Source organism: Artemia franciscana, chromosome 3 (genome assembly GCF_032884065.1).
Source record: "Artemia franciscana chromosome 3, ASM3288406v1, whole genome shotgun sequence".
Classification (NCBI taxonomy): domain Eukaryota; kingdom Metazoa; phylum Arthropoda; class Branchiopoda; order Anostraca; family Artemiidae; genus Artemia; species Artemia franciscana.
In genome coordinates this window covers 40,471,015-40,496,470 of record NC_088865.1, presented here as the reverse complement: position 1 = coordinate 40,496,470, position 25,456 = coordinate 40,471,015, and the positions used below count along the sequence as shown (strand labels likewise).

The window sequence follows — 25,456 nt, the reverse complement described above, 5'->3', positions numbered from 1 at the left end:
CTCGATATATTGCTGAGATGTCTTATTGGAAACCATAGACACAACGCCTTTTGATTTATTCTAAAGCATCATTTAGTTTAAAAGCATAACGGGCTAATTCCATAATTGTGGGGGTTGGATATGCTTAATACCCCTAAAGACATAATTGCTGGGCCGTTTTACTATGTTGAACAAAACAGCTGTCTTAAAATTTTGACTCGATACGTTTGGAAAATGAATGGGCTTGAGAGAAGCTCTTGTTACTCTTATAAAGGACACCAGAACCTTTAATTTTGAATTGAATTAGCTCCTTTAAAAGTTTTAATAATATTTCTAGCTATTACAGAGTGGTGCTGCCTATGATATTGCCTATATACCCTTTCTTAGATAACTTCGAAGACCACACTGCCTTTCCATGACGAAAGTAAAACAGTTCAAAATAGGGATGATACCTTTTTTTTTTTTAAATTATTTAACTGGATATTTCGAACACATATACAGCGTTCATCATCAGCAGTAAAATGATGATGAACACTGTATATGTGTTCGAAATATCCAGTTAAATAATTTTATATCTATTCACTGTCAAAAAAAAGGTAGCATCCCTATTTTGAACTGTTTTACTTTCGATATACCCTTTTGAAAATTTGGATGCATATAGTTTTTTTTGCTTTAATTGAAGCTCCTAAAAATTCGCAAGAAGTTTCGTCTTAATACCTTCAGCGTCAATAACTGTAGTGGTAGCATTAAAAGTATACATATAGTGCCTTTTGGCTAGTGCAAAATCCCCCACAACTTACCCTTAAAGGTTTAAATTAATAAAATAAGTAGTTCTTCGGATAATGCTTTGTTACCTTTTTGAAAGTCCACATCCTCATAGGTTGTTTTGATTTAGTTCATACATCCGCCTACATATTCCTTAAGAGCTTCACCTTAATACCCTTAGCTTCCGCAGTAGCATCAACTGTAGCAGCATTAGTAGCAGTATGCTCATGGCATATTTGGTTTCTTCAACATCCCCTTCTACACACGCTTGAAATTTCAGCTTAATATATACCATCAACCATTCCTGAAGCATTTCTGATGCGTCCGCTTAACAACTCGTGTGGACATAGTGTGTTTCGATTTAGTTCCATACAGTTTCTATATATCCCAAATTTTTTGCCTTAATATAATTACTTTCAATAGCAGTAGTAATAGTAGTAACATTAGAAATAATTGTAGTAGCCTGAGCTTTAGTGGCAGTAGTAGGAATTGAAGTAGTAATAACAGTAACAGTAGTATGAGTAGAAGCAGCAGCATTAGGATGCAAATATTTTCTTTTGGTTATTTCAACAATAGCGGTAGTACTAATAGCAGCAGTATCAACCTATTGCCTTTTGGTCAGTTGAACATTCCTCTCATCAAGTCCCATGAGTTTCAACTTAACACAATTAGCCACTGCTATGACATTGCTGATATATCCTTTTGATAACCTGTATGTTCATATACTTCTTGAAATTTTCATCTCAATGTAGTTGCAACAAGTAGTTGCAATAGATGTAATAGTAGTAAATGTAGCAGTAACAGTAGTATTAGCAATAATGTGCACATGTTGCCTTTTGGTGAGATGATCTTCCCCTTTAACTATTCTCTGAGAGTTCCAACTTAATAACCAAACCAATTCTTGAGATACGATAATTTGAAAATGTGTATGCACAAAGCGTTTTTTTTATTTAGTTAAAATTTTCCCTTAATACTGTAAATAGAGTAGCGTGGTAGCAGTAATGGTGGTAGCTGTAGTAGTATTGGTAGAATGCAAATATTGTCTTTTTGATAATCAACCTTAGTATTTTCTGAATTTCCCAAATTAATAAACTCAGTTATTCCTGTGTTGTACCCTAATGACAATCTGTATAAACATAACGTGTTTTTACCTGGTCCAACTCTCCCCTCAACATGAAAGACTCACCTGAGTCCTCTTTGTCTTCTTGAAAAGTTCAAATATGCATACATTTCTCAATAACATACACTGTGTAAACAATGAACGAATTGCTTAACTTACAGCCCTTGTCCTGTGGAAGTGGGGAGGTTAACATCCCCAAAGACATCCCCAAGGACATACCCCAAAGACTGGACCTTTCAACAATGCTGAACAAAATAGCTCTCCTAAAATTTCGATCGGATATGTTTTGGGGAATTATATGCTTGGGGGGGGCTGACGTCCCTCCATTCACTATTGACTCTTAAGAAGGTCGCTCAAACTTCCGACTTGCAATCCAAAGTTCGTACAACTACACGTTCCATAAAAACCTCGTATACCCTGGGCATAACTTACAACCCTTGCCCCCGGGCTCTGGGGGACTGTGTCCAACCTAAGGACATTTTATATTTTTTTGGATTATTATACAATGGCTATCACACAATTTCAATTGAATGTGTTTTGGGAAAAGAGGATGTCAGGGAGGGGGCTAGGTGCTCTCCATCATTTTTGATACTTGAAAGGGAGGTAAAACTATATATTTCAAATCAAATGATCCTCTTCTCAAGTTGACACGATCACCCCTTCCATAAAAACGTTATCTGCCCCCGCGGCATAGCTTACAATCCTTATCCCCAGACCTATGGGGGATTCTGTCCACCCCAAAGCCCTTATTATACGATCTTTGGACTTCTGAACAAATGACCATCTCAAAATTTTATCGGATGCATTTTAGAAAAATACGGCGTAGGGAGGGGGTGGCTGAACATCTGATTTCCAATAAAATGAGCCCCCTCCGGAATTTATATAACCACCTTACCTTACCTTAGTTCCTCCAGAGCCATCGGTGGCACATAGGGCATCGACAAAGCCTCTTCATTCTCGCATTGGTGCTGCAGCGATGACGTCTTCCCATTCAGGTATTAGTGAGGTACCGGCCGTCCTCAGATCTCGGTCATGTGTTCGTCTCAATGTATTTTTGGGCGGCCTCTCTTTCTTCTACCGTCTGGCTTCCATTCATAGGTTGTTCGAGGGAGGCGGCTCTCTTCCATACGAAGAACGTGTCCCAGGTATGTCCACCGCCTTCTTTTCAGCAACTCAATGACTAGAGGTTGACCTGTTTTTTCTGCGTATTTCTGCATTTGTAATTTTCTGTTGCCAGCTTGTATTCAACATTCTTCTGAGGCTCATATTTTCAAATGCAAGGATCCTTTTTTCAAGCTGGGAGTTTATTTTCCAACATTCACTTGCGTAAAGGAGAATTGAGAGTACATTGCTGTTGAAGAGTCGAAGCTTCAGTCGCATTGAATACTTATTACTCCTCCAAATAGGCTTCAATCTATTGAAGGCACCTGTAGCTTGTCCAATTCTACGTTTAATCTCGGTCGAGATCTCTCCATCCCAATCAATCCAGCTACCCAGTTACTTGACCTCCTGGACTTGTTCTAGATCCTTGTTTCTGCAATGGAGGACAAGTGGCGAGATTGTGATGGCCATGCTCTTCGATTTGTCAATGTTTATCTTTAGCCCGACTTTCTCTGCATTCTCGTTAATAGTGTCAAGCAGCTACTGTAACCGTTCTTTAGACTCTTCGAGAAGGACAACGTCGTCCGCGAAGTCCAGATCGAACAGTTGCTTGTTTCTTACTTTTACCCCGTAGCCCGATGCGAATCTCAGGGCATAATCCATTATAATTATAAAGAGCATGGGGGAAAGTACACATCCTTGACGAACACTAGACATGTTCTTGAAAAATTTGGTTGTACCGTTTTCGGTCTTTACCCAACATTCCGATTCTTCATAAAGCGCCATAATCATATCTACTATTTTCTCGGGAATTCCGTAGTATTTCAAAACTCTCCACAAGCAATCTCAGTCAACTGAGTCAAATGCCTTTTCAAAGTCAATGAATAGGAGGTAAAGCTTCTGGTTCCATTCTTTTGATTCTTCGACAAGCATTCTCAGTACAAATATTAGATCAGAACAGGATCTCCCAGTTCTGAAACCATGCTGCTCTTCTCGTAGACTTGCGTCTAGTGCTTTCCGCAGACGCTGCAAAATGACAGAGGCTAATAGTTTGGATGAGACAGGGAGAAGATTGATGCCTCTCCAGTTATGGCAGTTCATCAAATCTCCCTTTTTGAAGAGTTTGACTATGATGTCTCTGCTCCAATCTCTTGGGACCTTCCCTAAGGTCCATATTTTGGTGAAGAGAGAAAGCCAAAGGGATATGCAGGTACTAATTGAGTACTTCAGCATTTCTGCTGAAATACCATCAATACCCGGGGCTCGTCTATTTTTTAACTTCTTTGCTGCATGGATGATCTCCTCAGCACTCGGAGGATCTGTATTGATGTCTAAATACATAAAAGGGATATTCATATTTTGGTGAAGAGAGAAAGCAAAGGGATATGCAGGTACTAATTGAGTACTTCAGCATTTCTGCTGAAATACCATCAATACCCGGGGCTCGTCCATTTTTTATCTTCTTTGCTGCATGCATGATCTCTTCAGCACTCGGAGGATCTGTATTGATGTCTAAATACATAAAAGGGATATTAGGTACGTTAGCTTGGTCACAAGTTCTCGGTCTGTTCAGAAGTTTTTCGAAATGGGAAGCCCATCTCTTGTCAGTTTTTTTCTGGATCAGATATAATTGATCCATTTTCGTCCTTGACAAGGGTGATTCGGCTGCTTTGTTTTCCTACCATCTCATTTGTCAATCGGTAGACAGTCTTGGAGTCACCCTTCCTAGCAGCTTCTTCAGCTAAAGCTGCTTTCTTTTCAAGGAACTGTCTCTTGTCCTTTCTTGCACTCTTTTTTTACCTCTTTATCTTTTTCTTTGTATAATTGTTTTGATGCCAGCTTTGAACACCTTGTAGTATCTATGAGCATGGCTTGCTTGAGTGCCTTCCGTTCGTCAATCTGTTTCCATGTTATATCAGAGATCCACCTTTCCTTTGGTTTCTTTCGGAAACCTAGCTTTTCTGCGGCAATCGTCGTGTATGCACTTTTTATTTTCTCCCAATTCTCTTCGACGCTTTCTGAGTCATTTGCCTCAACAGCCAAGGCATCAAATTTGTTCCATAAAGAGATACAGAAATCTCTGCGGATTTTTTGATCCTGTAGCTTGTCTGTGTCGTACAGTTTCTTCAGATCTTGCTGTGTCTTCTTTTGGGCACGTAGTTTGATCTGTATGTGGGCGATCATGAGCATGTGATCCGACTGGGTGTCTGCTCCTCTGTACCCATGCACGTCTAAGAGGCTTCTGCGCCCCCTTCTGGCGATCAGGAAATGGTCAATCTGGTTTCTCGTTGAACCGTCAGGAGATGTCCATGTGTACTTGTGCACATTTTTATGCTCAAAGAGTGTCCCACCAACGACAAGGTCATTACTTAGCGCGAAGTCTACAAGTGCTGCACCATTTTCGTTAATCTGGATTTCATAGAAGCTATCTTTGACATCATCATCCACCTCATTGGTAGGAGCGTAGCATACAATGACAGAAAGCTTAGTGTGTGTTGTAGCAAATCGTGCAAAGAAGATCCTTTCGTTTATTGGAGTCCATTTCAGCATTTGTTCGGTATGCTGCGGGGGACATCATAAGTCCTACACCTGCCTGATGATGGTTGTCCTCTCCGCTATACAACAGTACATATCCATGATCTAGCGTTTCTTGGCCTACACCTTTCCAACGTATTTCGCTTAGGGCTGGTATGTCAATAATATATTGCTTCATCTCTCTGAGAACTTGCTCAGTTTTTGATAACTGACTCATAGTTCTCACGTTCCAGAAGCCAATTTTTGTTGGTTGTTTTGCAGTCAATAATCGTGTCCGGGGGCGTGCTGGGTTCGTTATCAGGGGGGAAGATAATTCATCCGAGGCATTTATCGGCGTTTCCGTTGCTGGGGCTTTCCATAAAAACCTTACAAAAACCTTACAAAAACCACACTTTCCATAAAAACCTTATACACCCTTGGAGCATAACTTATGACCTTTGCATTGAGGACTGTGGGGGGGGGGGTGTCATCCTCAAAGACATAATTTCCAGACCTTTCAATTACGCTAAAGAAAATGGCTATCTCAAAATTTTGACTGGGTGTGTTTGGGGAAATGGTGGGTGTGGGAGGGGTATTAGATGCCCTCTAATCACTTTCCGTTCTGCACTAGTCCGTTCAATTTCCAATCAAATGAGCCCTTTTCGAATTGTCTTCGACAACTCCTTCTATACGAAGTGCCCTGGTCTAAAACCAAAAAACAAACCAAAATAAAATAAAATAAATAATAAATCGTGCCCACATAGCTCTTTACTTAGGCAGCGCTATAGCACTGCCTATGATTTTTACATAACCTTCCCATGGATCAACTGGTTTTGATTTATTAACAACTTTTAAGCCGCATTTAAACTGACGCGAAAATCATTTTTGCGTCAGTTTAAACGTTTCTTGGCAAAAATTAATAATTCAGATAATAAAATCTAATATTCCCTTATCAGACACTTTTTGGTTATGCACATTGCACTTCTATGCAAGTGATACGCAAGTATTCATTTCGCACCTTATATGTACTTATTTATTTAAATGAAAATTTTTCTGATAAATTATAACAGAAAAATGTTGTTTGCATAAAAAAAAACACTTCATGAACCACTTCTGTTATTCCGGGATTAGAACTATATTTGAGACTTTAGTAGATAAGAAATCAAAAATACGAATAAAATCCTATATTTACACCAACTTGTTGTAACAGGAGCAATTTTAAAGTGTTATGAATAAAATTTAACTGTTTCCTTATTTTATAAATAATTAATTCGTTATCTTTCTGAGAAATTTTTTTAATAAAAGGTAATTAATATTTGAGTCACGTGGATATTAAACTAATAAATAGGTTTCTTTTTATTTAACTGACAATTGAGAGAGCTACAAAATTTTACATACTTTTAGAATCAAAATTTCATCCTCAATCCAAATATAACATCCATTTGCAGTACAAAATTAATTTAACACCCCCCCCCCCAAATATATATCCTGAATTGTATATTTGCAGTGAATTTTCTTTGTGTCAATATTTTCTTCCAGCTTGATAATGTATCAAGACAATGGAAAGTTAATTACATATTTACACTTTGGGGTATATATTTGAGCACTAGAGGGGGGGGGGTGTAAAATAAAATTACGACAAAATTTACGACAGAAATGAATGTTATCTTTGGATTCAGGATGAAATTCTAATTGTAAAGGTATGTCTTTCTTAGCTATTTCAATTGTCAGTGAACCAATAAATTTCCCAAAAATGATACGAAACTTCAGGGTCTGAAGTTGCCCTTGCCTGAGTCTGAGTCAAATTGACCATTAGAGAATAGGAAAAACTCACAGTAGATTCTCTAATCCAAGAATTCCCATTCCTCGAAAATCAGTCTTAGGATCATCACCCTGAAAGCCAATTTCTTGCCATTGTCTCGATATTCGATCACTTAATTCTTCATTTGGTCTCAAGGACTTCCAAAGTTTTATAAGTTTCTCTTCATGCTCGCTATTTTCGGAGTTGTAACTTGTGGTCCTTAACGATTCGAGGTCATTTAGCAGTTGTCGATATGACCATATTTTTTGAATACACTTTTCTAGTGAAATGACAAACCTAAAACAAAATCCAAATATACATACATACACCATTGAATATATATATATATATATATATACTCGCTGTTGGGGTGGCGCTTCGCGCCACCCCAACACCTAGTTGGTGGGGCGCTTCGTGCCCCCCAAGCCCCCCAGCGCGCGTAAGTCGTTATCCAATTTATTTAGTTATTTATTCCAATCAAAACTATTTGAAGCCATAAGGTCTGTTAAAAATACAATGATAAACAGAATGAAAAAAACTACAAAAAACACAAATTATTACTCTGAACAGCGTACAATCATTAAGTGAAAATATTCAATGTAAAATAAATAAATGTTGCAGTAAAATCCTTTATGAATATAAGCAGTTTGTATAGAATTCGGCATAAGTATGAAAGGAAATAAGATTGATCATTGAGACAAAAGCACCGGGTATATCATTCAGCTTCAAACACAAGAGCACAATACAGATTTTACCGCTTTTCTGAGACGGGAACAATACAGTTAGTGTTGAGCCCAGGCCATCAGAAAACTTAATTACTGGGATTCAAATAATCAACACTACTAAAAATTCCGGAATTACACAATAAATCAAGATTATCTTGTTGGAATTAGGACCAACGAAAGGAAAAAATGAAATCCCATTGTTTGGATTGGTTGAGGGGAAAATGACGCTTCTATGTATATCTTAAGAAATTAGGAGAAATCGACAACTCAAAAATTAACCAAAAACCAAAAATGAGCAAAAATAGAATCAAATAATCTACCAGCCGTAAAACTACCACAAATCAGCATCAATAAATAAATGAAACCTAAAAAGAACAGAAATTACAATAAATAACTGAGCCAAACTCAAAACAAACAGAAATTAACATGATTAGGGCTCACAACCCCTATGTCTTCTCAACGCCAGAACATAATTTGCACTTTACTGAAAAAAAAATACAAATGAATGTGCATGTCAGTTCAATGTACATATTATCACATTTGTTCTTTTAAGTCCTAATAATTTTTGATTTATCTGAGTTATAAAAGTGAAAAAATTTCATTTTTTTTCAGTAAAGTGCAAATTATGTTCTGGCATTGAGAAAACGTAGGGGTTGTGTGCCTTAATCATGTTAATTTCTGCTCGTTTTGAGACTGAATCGGTTATTTATTGTAATTTCTGTTCGTTTTGGGTTTCATTTATTTATTGATGCTGATTTGTGGTAGTTTTACGCTTGGTAAGTTATTTGATTCTATTTTTGCTCATTTTTGGTTTAATGGAGTTTTTTACTTTTCCTTGAAAACTTATTTTGTGGAAAGAGTTTTTTTTAATAAATTTCTTTTCCTTTTATACTGACATAGTCTTTTTCAGGGAAACTGGATTGGAAGCTGATTGCCCTTCAGTCACTTTTGACTCTTAAAAAGGGCACTAGAACTTTTAATTTCCAATCAAATTGGCTCCTTTAAAGTATCAATGATATTACTAGTTATGATAGATACGTGCTGCCTATGATAATGTTTATATGCCCTTTCAATACAGGCATGCATATAGTTTTTTTTTCATTTAACTAAAACTCCCACTAAATGTACCCTAAAAGTTTCAACTTATTGTCCTTAGTGTCATTTATTACAGTAACCGTCAAAATAGTATTAAAAGTATATACAGTGTCTTCTGTCTACTTCAAAATCCGCCACAACTTATCCTGAAATGTCTAACTTAATAATGTAATCTGTTATTGTGATAGTGCTTTGTCACTCTTTTGACAATCTACATAATCATAGTTCATTTTGATTTAGTTCAACATCTGCATAAATATTCCTTGAAAGCTTCATCTTAATACCCATGGCTTATGTAGTAGCAATAGTTGCAGTGGCAGTAGTAGCATTAGTAGCAGTATGCATATATCATCTTTGTAGCAGCAATAGTTGCAGTGGCAGTAGTAGCATTAGTAGCAGTATGCATATATCATCTTTGTAGCAGCAATAGTTGCAGTGGTGGTAGTAGCATTAGTAGCAGTATGCATATATCATCTTTGTAGCAGCAATAGTTGCAGTGGCAGTAGTAGCATTAGTAGCAGTATGCATATATCATCTTTGTAGCAGCAATAGTTGCAGTGGCAGTAGTAGCATTAGTGGCAGTATGCATATATCATCTTTGGTTTTTTTAAAACATCCCCTTCAACACCCAATGCTCCAACTTAATAAACAAGAAAAAATCCTAAGATATGCTCTTTTGACAGTCTAATTGCAAATAGTGTCTTTTTTAGTTTGCATTTGCCATCAATATTCTCTCAAATTTTACCTGCATAGAATTGGCCTTAATAATACTAGCATCACAGTAGTTGCGGCGGTAGTAGAAGTAGTTGCAGTGTTAGTGTTGCATTAGTAGTAGTAGTAACAGTAGTAGCAGCAGTATTAATAGCGGTAGTAGCATGTACATCTTGCCTTTTGATCAGTTGAACCTCCCTTTCATGATGCCCCGGAAGTTTAAACTTGGCATGGTAAGCCGTTCCAAAAATATTGCTTGTTTCCGCTTTTGACCCCTTTTTGACGCCCTTTTCATCTTAATGCTCTAAGGCTTACAAGTTGTTGCAATTGAAGTAGTAGTTGGAGTAGTTTAGTAGCAGTATTGGTAAAAGTAGCAGTGGTAGTAGCGTTAATAATGACATGCATATATTACCTTTTTGTCAATGGATCTTCCCCTTTAAGTACTCTGAAAGTTGGAACTTAATACCCAAATCCATTTTTGAGATACGCCCTTTTGACAATCTGTATGCAAGAAGTGCGTTTCGATTTAGTTCAATCTCCCCCTCACTATTCTGTAAATTTTCAACTTCATGCGCTTAGCCTTAATTGTTCTAGTATCATAGTGGTAGTGGTAAAAGTAGTAACAGTAATAGTGTATTATTATTAGTGGTCGTAACAGTAGTAGCAGGAGTAATAATAGCAGTAGTAGCAGGGTCATTTTGCCTTTTGGTCAACTGAATATCCCACTCATGATACCCCTGAAGTTTCCTCTTGATACGATAACACGTTCTAAAAATTGCTGATTCGCCCGTATTATTAATCTGCATGCACATATTATATTGACTTAGTTCAAGGTTTCCCCTCAAAGTTTCCTCAGATGTTTATTTCAATATCAATATGGCATCCTGGATTGACAAAAGATCAAACAGATAGACTTGATTATACTAAAATTATACTTGAAAAATTATACTTGGACAAAACTACTCAACTTACGAGGATGCACTGAAACAACTCAATTTGGACTCACTTGATAGTCGTAGACATGGCTTAACATATAGATTTGGACTAAATTGTTTGAATTCCCCAACTCATTGTCGTCTACTACCCAACCTTGAGAGCCCCCCAACTAAAGGACCAGTTACTAGACTCTGACAAATAAAAAAGAATTGTCTACACAGTTACTGACTTGCTTAGCCTATAGTACTGAGAGATTTCGTAAATCATTTGTCCCATATTTTACCCGTCATTTTAATAATATTGACACGACTAATATTTAATGTTTGATTAATATAATGTTTATTTAAATTTTCCTGTGAGTGTTTTTGAAGGTATAAATTATTTTTGTCATGACATGCTAATGCTAGCTCCGGCTATTGTAGTGAATAAATATATTCTATTCTATTCTAATATCCTCAGCCTTAGTAGTACCCGCTACAGAAGTAGTAGTTTTGATGATAGTAGTGGTAGCAGTAGATGTAGTAGTAGTGGTAGCAGTGGTAGTAGTAGCGTGCTAATATTGCCTTTTTGGTCCATTGATCATCTCTCTTATCACTTCCCGAAAGTTCCAAATTAATATACTGAGTCATTCCTGAGTTACGCCCTTTTGACAACCCATATACACAAAACATGTTTGATTTAGTTCAACATTCCTTGAAAGACTCACCTTAATGCCCTTAGTATTTCGGGAAAGTAGTAGTTAAACATGCAAACCTTTTCTCACTTTATTTTCAAAATGAACAAATTGCCTAACTCACAGCCCTTGCCATGAGACCTCGGAGGCATTCTTATGTTCTTTGGACTATTTTGTTTTAGAATGAATACCTCACAATTTCAGTCAGATGCGTTTCATGAAAGAGGGATAGTTAGGGGGCTAGTTAACTTCCATCAAGGGGAATTAGAACTTCTAATTCTCAAACAAATGAACCACCTCCAAAGTTTATACAACCACCCCTTCCATAAAAACCATAAATGCCCCCGGGGCATAGCTTACAACCCTTAACCCAGGCTCTGGTGGGTTGTAACAACCCCAGAAGCCTTGTTATATGATCTTTGGACTGTTTTAAATAAAATAGCCATCTCGAAATTTCTATTGTCTGCATTTTTGGAAAAGACAACATGTGGGGGAGGGGGGTAGCTGCCCTCTGATCACTTTAATCTTAAAAGGGGCACCAAAACTTTTGCACCAATCCCTTTCCAATGATAACTCTCTGAAGTATATACGACCACCCTTTCTGTAAAAACCTTATATGCCCCCAGGGCATAACTTAAAACCCTTGCCTTGAGGGATGTGGGGTGGTTGTAATCCTCAAAGACATAATGTACAAACCCTTCAACTATTTTGAACAAAATTGCTATCTCAAAGTTTTGATTGGATGTGGTGGGGAAAATGATGGGCCTGGAGGGGGGGGGGCTTGTTACTCTCAAATCACTTTTAACTCTTAAAAAGGGCAATATAACTTCCGATTTCAAATCAAATTAGCCACAGCTGAAGTTTATACAAACAGCCATTCCATAAAAGCCTTATATACCCCAGGCCATAGCTTACAACCCTTGTCCCAGAGCCCTGGGGGGGTTGTGTCAATACTAGAGGCTTTTTTATATGTTCTTTGGACTATTTTGAACAAAATGGATATCTCACAGGTAAAAAGAACGGTTGTCGGTCAGAAGGGGGGGCTAGTTGCCCTCCATCACTTTCAACTCTTAAAAGGAAACTATAACTTAAAATTTTCCACCAAATGAAACTCCTCTAAAGTTTATTCAACCATCCCTTCTATAAGAAACTTAAATACCCCACGGGCATAACTTACAATCCCTACCCCAAGGCTTGGGGGGTTGGTTTCAACCACAGAAGCCTTGTTATAAGATCTTCGGACTATTTTGAATAAAAGAGCTATCTTGAAATTTCAATTGGATACATTTCGGGACATAACGACGTGTGTGTGTGGGGGGGGGGGGGATTGCTGCCCTACAATCACTCTGAATCTTAAAAAAGGCAAAAGAGCTTCTGATTACCAATCCAATGAGCCCCCTCTGAAGTTTATACGATAACCCTTTCTATAAAAAACTTATATGCCCACAGGGCATAACTTACAACCCTTGCCCTGAGGGCTGCGGGGAAGTTCTCATCCTTAAAGACATAATTTCTGGAACTCCCGACTACTTTGAACAAAATGGATATCTCAAATATTTGATTGTATATGTTTGGGGAAATGGTTTGCGCGTGAGGGGGGTTAGTTGCGCCCTCCAATCACGTTCGACTATTAAAGAGGGCACTAGTTCTTTCGATTTCCAATCGAACGATACGATGTGCCCTGGTCTAAGACCAAAAAATTAATAAATAAATAAAACATTGTGCCAAAATAGTTCTTTACTTAGGCAGCGCTACTAGCACTGCCTATGATAAAAAAAAAGAAGAAGAAATGGCTAAATACAAAATGTAGCCAGTCGAGTGATTTTCTAGATATACTCTTACTGCATCTGCTATTAACAACACATCACACAAATTAGACCGTATTGATACTATTAAACATTAATATTATTAACACTTGTTGCTGGTCTGTAAAGATGAACACTGCTGACAAACATGAGCTGATGAGAAGCTGTCAGTGTCCATGAACTGCCAAATTAATAGGGAGAAAGAAACTTACTGTTGACTAATTTAGGATTTAGTAAACGATACTTCCATTGCCTATCGTTGATGATAAATGTAAATGGCAGCGAACCGTCTATTTAAAAGAAGGGATGAAACTTAATATTTCTGTCATAATTTTATGCCAGTTAAAAACCAGTGGCAATCTTAATGTCACTAATGATAAATGTCAATAGCAGCGAACTGTCTATTTAAAAGAAGGGAAGAAGCTCAATGTTTCTCTTATAATTTTATGCCACTTAAAAATCAGTGGCAATCTTAATGCCACTGATGATAAATGTCAGTGGCAGCGAACTGTCTATTTAAAAGAAGGGAAGAAACTTAATGTGAATGAATAGATCAGTCAACTACTTTGAATTGCATCACTCTTTTAACTGCTCTGGAAACTATTAGGTCGTTTGATAATAAATTGTCAGTGTCAGCTTACTGAAAAATTAATTGGAAAAAAAAATTACTGTTGATTTCCAGAGAATTTGAGCAATTAGAAATGATCACAAGAGAGCAATGAATCAATTGAATCACCCAGAGTGAACTTGGCAATCAGGTTCCAGTGTCAGTAAGCTGTTCATATAATAAAAAAGACAAAACATGATCCAATGAATAGAGCAACTACTTAGTTTGACTTTAAGTTACTACTTTACCTAGCTTCGAAATGGTTAAATCATTTAAGGATAAAATGTCAGTGTAAATACATTGTAACCTTAATTGGAGGAAAAAACCTTGCTTTGACAAATAGAGGTTTCAACTAAATTAACTTGCATCATTGCTTTAGCTGTTTTGGAAAGAAACAGATTATACAAAGTAGTCTGTCAGTGCCGGTAAACAGAAGTAGCATCAATTGGAGATAAGACAAGGGCATGTGACCCCCCTTCAGTTTTTTTTACCCTTTTTAGATATTTAAAAATACCTTTTTGGGGGGCATTTTCATTAAAAAATGCCTCTTTTGATTTTGTCATTGAAAAAAAAACAAAAAATTTGCCAGGGTGAAAAAATAAAAATGGGGGCATCAATTCGTGAATCGACACCACTGGTAAACATTTAACTTAATGGAAGGGAAAGACATAGCAGAAAAAAAAATATGACTAAATTTGGCTTGCGTCACTTCTTTAACTACTTTGGAAATGATGTCAACTCTCTTGAGGAATAAATTATAAGTCTATCAACTTTTAAAACAAAAGAAAACTTACTGCTGATGAACAGATGGCTTAATTAATTTAATTTGCATCACTGCTTTAACTGCCTTGGAAATAATCAAATCATTTGATGATTTAGTTGCTGAGAATCTGCCCTCGTTTGCAGCCCTATCTAGATATGATATTAACTTCTGTATTTCTGAACTTCTGGACATCATTAAAGAACGTTCTGAAAATTGAAATATACATAATCAGAGGCTTCACAAAGGTAGAGATCCACATACTTTTTTTTTGGGGGGGGGGGGGGGCTTGAAGGAGGGTTTTAGAATGGAAATTTTGGAGGTAACTAAATATTATTGGAGTAATAATAATAGGCTTATATTTTTGACATGTTTTGCCATAATAAAAGATCATACCTGGAGAAGAATCCTGTAAAAATAATGATGCATCAGATGCTATTTTTTAGGTTTCTTAAGGGGGGGGGGGGGGTCAAGAGCAATGGTAACCCAAACATTTCTCCCTTAGATATGTGTCTGGTTTTACATGTCAAAATCATTACAGGAGAGTAGAAGCAAGGGGACTTTACTGACTGGCTGTTCATATTTAGTAAGTTAAAAATTAAAATTGCAAATAAAACTGAAAAAGGAATATTTATATATATATATATATATATATATATATATATATATATATATATATATATATATATATATTACAATTTCTATAGTTGAAGCCCAAATATTTGCATTTTTGCATGTTTGAGCCACAAACATAGAAGGCAGTACTCGTTTTCAGTCCGATTTCTTCCTTTTATAATTTTTTTTCCAAACAAAATTCACTTCTTTTCCAATTTGAAAGCCACTGCTGTGCCCCCCTTCCGCAAGGTTTAGACATGTTAGTGCCTACAGTACTCAAGCTCTCTCTCTTAAGTCCAATGCATTCCAAGCACAACCAATTAGGAGTTCTGTTATTCAAATTGAATGCCCGAGTCTCCTTATTTTTCATTTTTGGAAAAAGAGCATGCATGGTGCAGTCAGGGCAGCAATACCAATCTCACAGTCATTCTGAAATAGAGCACAACAGTTTTTCCATTTTGGGTTATAGTCTCAACAAAATGACGCTAGACCCACTAATTTTGGAACTAAACTAAACCAAAAGTGTCAAATTCAAATCACTAATCTCATAAAATTCTGAGATATATTTTGACTGTATTCAGCATAAAAAGAGAAGGAATTTAAAAGATAACTACATAAGATAAAGAAAATTCAAAAATCAAAGAAGAATAAAAAGAAAACAATCAAATTAAATTTACACAATTGCCACTGCATGACATAAACCACGAGATTATTCGCAATTTATTGGGACACTTCTATGGAACAATAGAAGTAACTGCTACAGTTTCTTAGCATGCCAATACAATATCTTACTAATATGTCTGGCTCCACCTTCCATATCCTTGGAAACCTTAACTATAACCTTCTTTCACGTCCCTTAGTTCATACTTTAACACCTTCTCTACTCGTCTTATTTTCTTCTCATTCTTGTAAGACCTATTAGTAAAGCATCTTCTACAAAACTCCTTTCTCTTGTTTTAAGCATCATATGTTTTTGCTTACATTCTTAGCTGCTTTTCTAACTTTCATTCACAAGACATCTTCTACTTTTTTGTAAACTGAATTTTAAAATTATTTCATCCATCTTTTGCATTATCAGATTCAATCGTTCCACTTTGGTATCTTCAAATGAGCTCTTAGTGAGCTCATTTCAAATTCTCATCATTAAGTCTATCAACAATGCTCCTGGACTTAGATTATGCTGGTGATTTAAGCATATTAGATGAAATTGTGAGCAAAATAGATGAATTTTTAGAGTTCAGGGTGCTAAAATAGGCTTAAAAATTAATGATAAGAAGACTAAGTCACTAAGGCTAGGAATAAGGGAAGATGAACAGGTGACATTAGGTAACGAAAACATTGATCAGGTTAGGAGCTTCAGTTACCTTGGTAGTATTATTAGTAAAGATGGTGGAAGCAGTGAAGATGTTAAAAGTAGAATAGCTAAGACTAAGGGTGTTTTTTCACATTTGAAAAAAGTTTGGAAGAATAGAAAGATAAGTCTGCAAACCAGGATTAGAATATTGGAAGTTACAGTGATGACAGTGGTCAAATATGGCTCTGAAGCATGGGTGCTCCAAAAAGCAGATGAAAATTTACTAGATGTTTTCCAGAGAAATTGCCAACAGATTGTTCTGGGTACCTGGCTGACTGACTGTATTTCAAACAGTAGGTTGTACAAAAAATGTGGTTCAATCCTGCTTTCTAGGACCATAATGAAAGAAAGGTTGAGATGGCTAGGCCATGTTCTATGGATGAAGGATGACAGATTACCAAAGATTGTCCTTTTTGGCCAACCATCTGGGGCTACACGGAAAGCAGGTCATCCTTGTCTGGGTTGGTAGGATGTCATAAAGATTTAAAGGAAATGGGATCCTGGGAGGGTGTAAAGAGGGAGGCTTTAAATAGATTAGGTTGGAGGAGGAGCGTGCGTAGCTGTGTTGCCTCAGGCGGCTTGGTGATGCAGTGAGTTATTAGTAGTAGTAGTATGATCAATAAGCTTCAGAGAGCAAGTCATAGTCTATAGTCATAGAGCAAGTCACAAACTGGGTTACAAAAACAAAACTTTACACTAGACATTGAGTTCAAGATAATGTGAATAGTTCAACTTGTTTCCTAATATATTTTAGGCTACCTAATCAAGATGAATAAGAAAATAGAGAAGACTATATTTACCAATATTAGAAGACCTTGCTGCCCCAGGAGTTTCACCATAGGCTATTCTTTGAAGTTCACATAATCCAGTTATCTTTCTCAGGTTCCATTTGACAACCCTTTGGACCCAGAGACGCAACTCCATCCAAGTCCACTGTATAAACAAAAGTCCAGTAAAGTTGAACTTTTTAAACATATTCAGGGTATTATTTAAGTCCTAAAAGAAGTAAAAACTTCAACTTTAAATTTACTGTAAATATAAATAGAGATCCCAATAGCCTGCATATCAATATCATTCTTAAACTATTGATTACGTCACGACCCTATTTAACTAACAAGAAGCAGAGTGACCACAACCAATTAGAACCAGCAATTAAAAGAGACTTTCTAAAAAAAAGCCAAATTAGTAATGATCTATATTACCTAATCATCTTCAATTGGTAAATGTAAGGGTGAGTAATTTGATTAAACAACCAAAACTGCAAAATGGAGGAGAAAAATTTAAGAAATCATACTTAATTAAAGAAAAACTACACCTATGTGGAAATGGCATTTGACTCATATACCATAGGAAATATTATTTAATAAACAAACTTAGTAGTCTTGTAAATCATATAAAAATTTCTTTCTAATCCTTTTTTAATAAATGCCCCTTTAAACCTTTTTTTTATGGAGATAACCAAAGTTGAAGTTATGTTTTATTTTTCAATTACAATTTTACAAAAAAAAAAACTGGATAATAAACAACAGCATATTGTTGTCATAGCAACTTAAAAACTGTCCAAAGGGAAGGATTTTAAATGATAATGTGTGTTTCAAAATGGTAAAAGGACCTTCTGTGTAAGCTAAAAGATTACTACAGTCAGCTTTATGATTTATAGGAAACTTTTGATAGCATTATTTGCTAAGTTGCCCTTGATGGTATCAAATCAAAGGAACACTCAGTGACCACTTGAGTTACTTATAGTAGCTGGCCTATAACTGGGACAGCCATTTTTCTCCCATTTATGAGCAATTTAGGTGGCAGCCTAGTATATGTAATTAATATTTTCACTGATACTACAACAACGATTGACGGGTGGTGAGGCAGGGGTGTTGCAAGCAAAAACGTTTTGGAGGAGTAAGGGATTTACTGACTGACTGGTCATTTATACCAACTGTTTTTATTTTACAAGTAATTAACATAATGCCAGTTTTGAATACTAAACTTGAGAAACTTATTATGAAACTTTGAGATGGTGTGATACATGACTTTATAGCTTTCAACTTCAGTCCTTGCTAATAGCCCTAACATGAGTTCTGCAGGGTGTGTTGTTTCCAAGAAACAACTTTGTGACTTTGGAAAGAGTTTAGTAGCTCTTGTCCATTTTGCCCAGTTGACTTTGGTGTGCTGGCACCAGAAAAGAGGAATAATTATGTATTGCATCATCCACACTGTTCACTAGGACTCTGAGGACAGTGTAGAGTTCCTTAGCATAGAATGATTTCCCATCATCCAGCAGGTTGGCTCAAGAATTAGAAACTGACCATGAATCATAAGAAGGTGGATCCCTAGGAAATTGTTAAGTTGGGAATTTCTCATTGGCTAATGAACCAACAAATGAGCCAACTTTATGCACTGCTACTTTTGATGCCAGATTTCCATCTTTATATAATCAGTCTCTGAGGAGAATGTTTAAGATGTTCCATGTCAGCCTGGGGTTTATGTTTGTAATCACAAGATCAAGCTGTTCAGTCTGAAGATAAGCAACCTAAGTTATCTGAAGATAAGTTGGCTAATTAAGCAATCAAATGAAATCAAAGCAGGTAATGTGGGATGCAGAACTTGGGATTTTTTGTTTATTAACTGGTCCCTGTTTTGTTCTATTAGCTCTTTGAGAACTTCAACAATGGTGTCAAAGTTGTTTCATGACACTGTCAAACTCTTTGACCTTGACATCTAACTTGTCACAGATAGATTCATATGCTTCAGTGCTGATTCAGCACTCTCAACAGCTCATTTGTAAGTACTAACCCACTTCATTCCACCCATAACAAAGACATACAGTTCCTTTAAGATTTCAAATATTTCTCAGACTATGGGGGTGTTCTTGTAGGCATGTTTCAGAATGAGGATCTCTCTATAATTCATGCATTGAATTTAGCATCCTTGTCTTCCCAGCTTGGCTGATTTGCATTCCTGGACACCCTGTTGAATGCCAGACACATTGCTTGCCTTTCTAAGACTTCCACAGATTTTTTTTTCCTGCTAATGCATGACCAATTTGATTCATTTGGTTACTTATGTGACAGATTGCAAACAACCTTCTTGGCAGCTAAAATCCATTTAGGCTTTTTATTTCTGTGGGAAATGGCTTTGATCCACTTATGATAATCTTTGTTATATATTTCCATGCACCCAAACACTCCTATTTTCACTCAATTCAATCTTAAACTTCAGAAATTTTGAGACTTTTTTTGACATGATTTCATTCAACTCAATCAATCAGTTCAAATTTTTGGATCAATCATTCAACCCAAGTAATTCACAAAGTTTGAAAATTACACATGGGTCCCATGGATGGGCACTGCTGTCTTTACCACCCACGGCCCATAGTCAACCAACCACCTAACCTGCTGTAAAACATGACTGCGACCTTACTGCCATCAGAGTAACTGGTACTAGTTGCTACAAATGAGATTTTCAACTATTCTTCCAGTCAGTAAAACCTCTGTATTTACCAACTCATATAAAAATATTGGAAGATGTCATGTCAGAATTTTCATGTTCTTTATTAAACCAAATGAAAAATTGTGACACCATCTGTAAAAGCAGGGTATGAGTTGGTGAAACTGCTGCATTCACCAGCCTAGATTGAGATTTTAGTAGATGTCATGTCAGTATTTTCATGTTCTTTATTTAACCACATGGAAAATTGTGGCGCCATCTATAAAATCACTTCACAAGTCAGTATTTATAGACTGAGAGTTTGGTAAATGTGATCAGGAACTGGAAAGGTACGTGAGTAAGGCTGTCATCAACAGGAAAAAAAACTGTCATTTAGAGTGGTAGTGAAATAACAGCAGATATTTCAAGAGACCCTCACAACTTACTCAGAAGTATCTTTGCTACCTGTCCTATTCAAAAGAGTTTTCAGCACAGTTGGGAACATTTATGATGACAAACAAAGGTCTCTGAAAGAAGAAAATGGTGAAAAGATGTGCTCTCTGCATTACAACTTGCCCCAGTTGGGAGGGACTTATTAAGCACTGTCTAGACTTGAACTTTTTTTGGTTTAATTATTTGTCTAAATCTTTTTTTGCTTTATTTGGAATCCACAGTGAATTATTGAGGCGGTTCTTTGGTTTGTAATAGACCATCAAGAAAAATGTGTTAAATACCAATATACTGGTACTGGAACCCTAAAATCCATATTGGTAAAATCCATATATAAAATCCTAATATATATACAGTATTACTAACAGCTATGCAGTGTTGATATACTGCAAAACTGCTATTGGGATAAGTTGGAAGGTCAGAGAAGCTTCATTGTAGCAAGATGGGTTCCCAAACTCTCTAAAAACAAGCTTTCAGGGTCAAATTTTTGTAAGAAGTATGTTCAATTTTCATGAGGCATGGTGTTTTAAGCACATTTTTTTTTAGTTCTTTCCATGAAAATTCAGGCCTATTTCACTCCTTAGCTTCTGAGAAAATTGTCATGAAAAATTACATGTTTTCTAGAATCTCATGTTTTTCAGCTTTAACAACATTTTTCTGAAAATTTTGGAGTGTATCCCTCTGGCCTAGTCTAAAATATCAGCCAACCTCAACTATGTAAACCTATATACATAATATCCTAGATTAAGAGTGTGTTGTGTATGTATAGGATATATGCTTCTTAATCAGTATATCTGTCTGAGATTCAGGCTAAGTGCTTGGGGTCCTACCCTACTCAATGCCTTTTTATGCTCTTACTAAGCATAAAAATTGTTTTACTTGGAAATTCCATTTTAAGTCCTTTATGGACCCTTAAAGATGATACATTTTTTTTTTTTTTTTGACAATAGAAAAAGGTTAAAAAGAACATTTTGTATTTCATAACATGCAGAATATTTGTGGCTAACACATTTTGACAACAGATTCACTATACATTACCCCCAGCCTTGCCTTAGTGTGCAAATATACAGTCCAAATTATATATTTATCATGTATTTTTTGGTTCTTCATTTTGTCATGGTTAATTCAACTTACGAGTACATGAGTGTCTAAAAAAGAGTGATATTAATGGCTTAACATAAACACTGCAATGTTTTAAAGATTTATAAATTGTTTATTCACTTGGACCACAATGAAGCAATGCCTATATATATTATCTGACTTAAATAAAATGGAATTTTAATCAAATAGTAAGTTTTTAACCCTTTTCTATAGCCAAAAATAAGGGGGAAAGGTGTTATCTTTAAGTGTCCACTTAAAATTGAATCGTTCAGAAAGTACATAAAAAAAAAGTATCAAGTGGTTTATTTGCCTAATTCACAGCTCAATAATGGAAATATCTATATTTACTCAAAGCAAAATATAAATTAGGCCTGTAGGCTATAAGTGACCATCAGAGGGAGAGGGGAGGGCTGTCAGCAAATTAACATTGATGTTTGGAAAGAGTGTAAAATGAAGAAAATAAGGTAAATTTAAATTTTACAAAATAATTTAGCTAGGATGACAGTGAATATATCAATTGATGCCATTTTTTATGCCTTTTCAGGTTATAAAGGCTACTAGGTCAACTTCCAATAATAAAGGCTACTAGGTCAACTTCCATTTTCAGTCCTTAAAGAGCTCTAAACAGCCCATAGTCACCAATAGTTTAAAAGCATGTTTCTAAAAAAAAATCGGCTAGTGAGAAAACATTGCCATTAGTAGCTAATTCAGGAATTGTTACTATTATTCTCCTTAATCTGAAGAGTAAAAATTCAAAAATTTTTAAAAAAGAGCTAAAAACTCCTCAGAAATGACATCAGTTCAAATTTGTAGTTGGTTATATAATTTAGCTAGGATGAAAGTGAAAACATCATTTGATGCCTTTTTTATGCTTTTCATAATTCAATAATTTCTTCTAGGGCTAATTGCATCCTGAGCCCTTAAAGGGGCCCTTGAAGGCACTTTATATGAATTAGCCAATGAAAGAGCATAAAAAAGCGGCAAATGATTTTTTCACTTTTATTGTAGCTAAATTATATAGCCAATTGCAAATTTACCATTTATTTTAAGACATTAGTTTTAGGGGAGGGGGCAGTTTCCAAGCTATTTTAAAAAATTCTGCAAATTTGATTTCTTAATAGGCTAATGTTTTACTATTAATACAAAGGAAAATAATAATTCCATTCCTTAATCAGCTGCAAATGGCTATTTTTCTAACAAGACGGCTTTGTTTTTAAGCATGTTTTAAAGCTTTTGGCAAATGTTGACTGTTTTACCTTTTGGGGCCCCATTAAGGGCTCAAAATGGAACAGGGTCCTCTTAAGGGTTCAAAATAGCATCAAGTGATGTATTCACTTTTATCCTAGCTAAATCATGCAGTAAAGTGCAAATTTACCAAAAATAAAGATATTGCTTTTATTCTTTTTAAGATGTTTACTTAAGACAAAAGTAAAATTCTAGTTTAGTGACTTCTTGCTATCTTGGAAAGGGGTTAGGTTAGGAAAAATGAAACTTTCAGGGATGGGCCTGTAGGCTAAAGTATATCCCAGGAAGGTATCTTTAAGCACCTACCTCTACTCCTTCTCCCTCTAGAGGGTCCTGACTTTTGATGACCTTTAAAAATATGTGTGTTATAAAAGTAAAACCTTGCAAAATGGATTCCTGCTTGAATGAAGTACAACAAAATTGTTTTCAGCTTCACAGCTTTGCTTAATCCTAATTTATAAGGTTTTAAAGATATGCAAATAGGTTATAAATTTAAAATTATAAGTAGGTTCCTAAATTTTGAAAAAACAAACATTTATATGGCTCAAAATTCTACAAAAATAACAGGAATTACATTTTGTGAACTAAAGGCAGAGAAAAAGCAACTGGTAACTGAAAATTATGGTAAATATGGTTTTGTCGAAATTTCAATAGGTATAGACATGTCATGTAGGCAAATTTCAGGGCCCTCTAGAGGGAGAAGGAGCAGACATGGGTACTTTAAAAGGTAAAATTCTAGTTGATTGACTTTTTGTTATCTAAGAAAGGGGTTAGGTTAGGAAAATGAAACTTTCAATGAATGCATGCATTTTTGGTTGTTTTTTACAAAATAATAGGATATTTGAAATTGCAAATCTGTAAGAGTTTAGAAACAAATTTGGGCTATATATTTGCACATCAGGGGAGTGGGGGCAAAGCATATATTAAATATGTAAACTAACCATTGCTGTATTTAATATAGTTAAATTTATAGCAAACACTATAAATGGCATTTGTAATAGTCAGCTTTTTTGTAATATTTTCAACCAAAAATGCATGCTTTTATTTAAAATTTGATGTCAAGGAAGAAGAAAATGCCATAACATTGATAAAATTTATATATCCAATTTAATCATGGAAAATCACTGCTTGTGGATAATATAACATTTAAAAAATGGATTTATAATGAGACAGTAAGTTTGAGTCCAATGTTTTAAAGTCTGAAACCAATGTTTTAAGCCTTTTTTTATACCCCATATTTAGGTCATTTATAAGAGGTCAAAAAGTGCTTAAATCATAATTTCCAGTAGAAGCAATTATTATATTTGTAAAGAGCATAAAAAAGGCATCAAATGGTATATTCACTTTATACAAAAGCCAGTAATACTGTTTGCGATAAATTGACCTTTTGAAGTAGGCTACTTACCTCTACTCCTTCTCCCTCTAGAGGGCCCTGACCTTTGATGACCTTCAAAAATATGTGTGGTATAAAAGTAAAATCTTGCAAAATAGATGTTCTGCTTGAATGAAGTACAACAAAATTGTTTTCAGCTTCACAACTTTGCTCAATCCCAATTTATAAGGTTTTAAATATATGCAAATACTTTTCTGTATTTGCATTTCTGTATATATGCAAATACAAGAATTTTACTGCTAACTCTCAGATGATAACTTTTTAAATGCTCTAAATTCTAATTTGAATGCTAATAAAGATCTTTAAATTTCTAACTCTCAGATGTTAATTTCACCCCCCCCCCCTCCCACTGCATCTTTGCGAATTAGCAGCCCATACTGTAGAGACCGATATTTTTTTTCTCCTCTTCTCAGTATTCACTATAAAAGTTTTGCACACAATCAAACCATCTTGGCTTGGCTATAGTTAAAGGATAAAAATAATCTCTCCTCCCTTTCTGCTTTTTCTTCTTCTCGGTCAGAGACGCTAATCTTACAGCACTTTCACTTCGAAATTTTATAAAATATATTACTATGGCCTAAAACGGGAGATCCTAAAAAACCTGTGATTTCGTAAGACAATTTGACAATTTAGCACCCCGACAGCCTTATTTCTGTACCACATATATAAACAGGAATAGGAGTAAGCTTAATATAGTGGAAAATTTTCAAAAGGTAGGACACATATTTAGGCATTATGATCAAACTAAAAAATATTCGTCACCATGGGTCTCGGTGCATACAAAAGCTCTTCCCACATCCTTTGGTGAAGTGCTTCGTGGTATATTTTTCAGTAAATCGAACAACTTTGAAAACGGTGCGAACCTGTATTATTTATTATGGCAAAAGCAGAAAGAAAGAGGGTGAGTCGGCGAAGTGGTTCGCTACTATCCCATCTGACAGATATGGCTTATGACTTGACTGAGTGGTTGATCCAGGATTTCTAAAATGGACTAAATTTTAGCAAACACGAAAATTTCCAGCGCTGATTCCGCAAAGTGGTGGGACTATTTGAAATTTGCCACAAAATGTTTTACCACAAAGGGGTAATTTAATAGTTTTAGCACAGAGTATCTATTAAGATTCACAATTATCCGCTGTTTTAGATAGTAATATTGTGCCACGGAACGTCAGAACTTTTTTCTTCTTGGTAAAGAAAAATATTCCCTTGAATATTTTCTCTTTTACATTGTTGTCTTTGGGCCATAAAAATGTCCTTTGAACTTTGATGTGGGACCTTTG

General features: G+C 35.7%; 1 protein-coding gene across 4 annotated transcripts in view; it reads right to left on the bottom strand.

Moving 5' to 3' along the window:
- Nucleotides 1-24,664, bottom strand: part of LOC136025265 (ELMO domain-containing protein 2-like) — a 35,693-nt gene extending 11,029 nt beyond the window's left edge. For 2 of the 4 annotated variants that reach the window (XM_065701122.1, XM_065701125.1), the window contains exons 1-4: nucleotides 24,623-24,664; nucleotides 17,362-17,557; nucleotides 14,627-14,801; nucleotides 7,314-7,577 (exon numbers count right to left, since the gene is read on the bottom strand). In XM_065701122.1, the coding sequence (XP_065557194.1) occupies nucleotides 7,314-7,577; nucleotides 14,627-14,801; nucleotides 17,362-17,557; nucleotides 24,623-24,625 (638 nt within the window). In that variant the 5' untranslated portion in view covers nucleotides 24,626-24,664. Of the gene's footprint in view, nucleotides 1-7,313; nucleotides 7,578-14,626; nucleotides 14,802-17,361; nucleotides 17,558-24,188 lie in introns of all 4 variants that reach the window. The other 2 variants (XM_065701126.1, XM_065701123.1) reach the window with 2 other exon arrangements.
- Nucleotides 24,665-25,456: the final 792 nt, after the last annotated feature.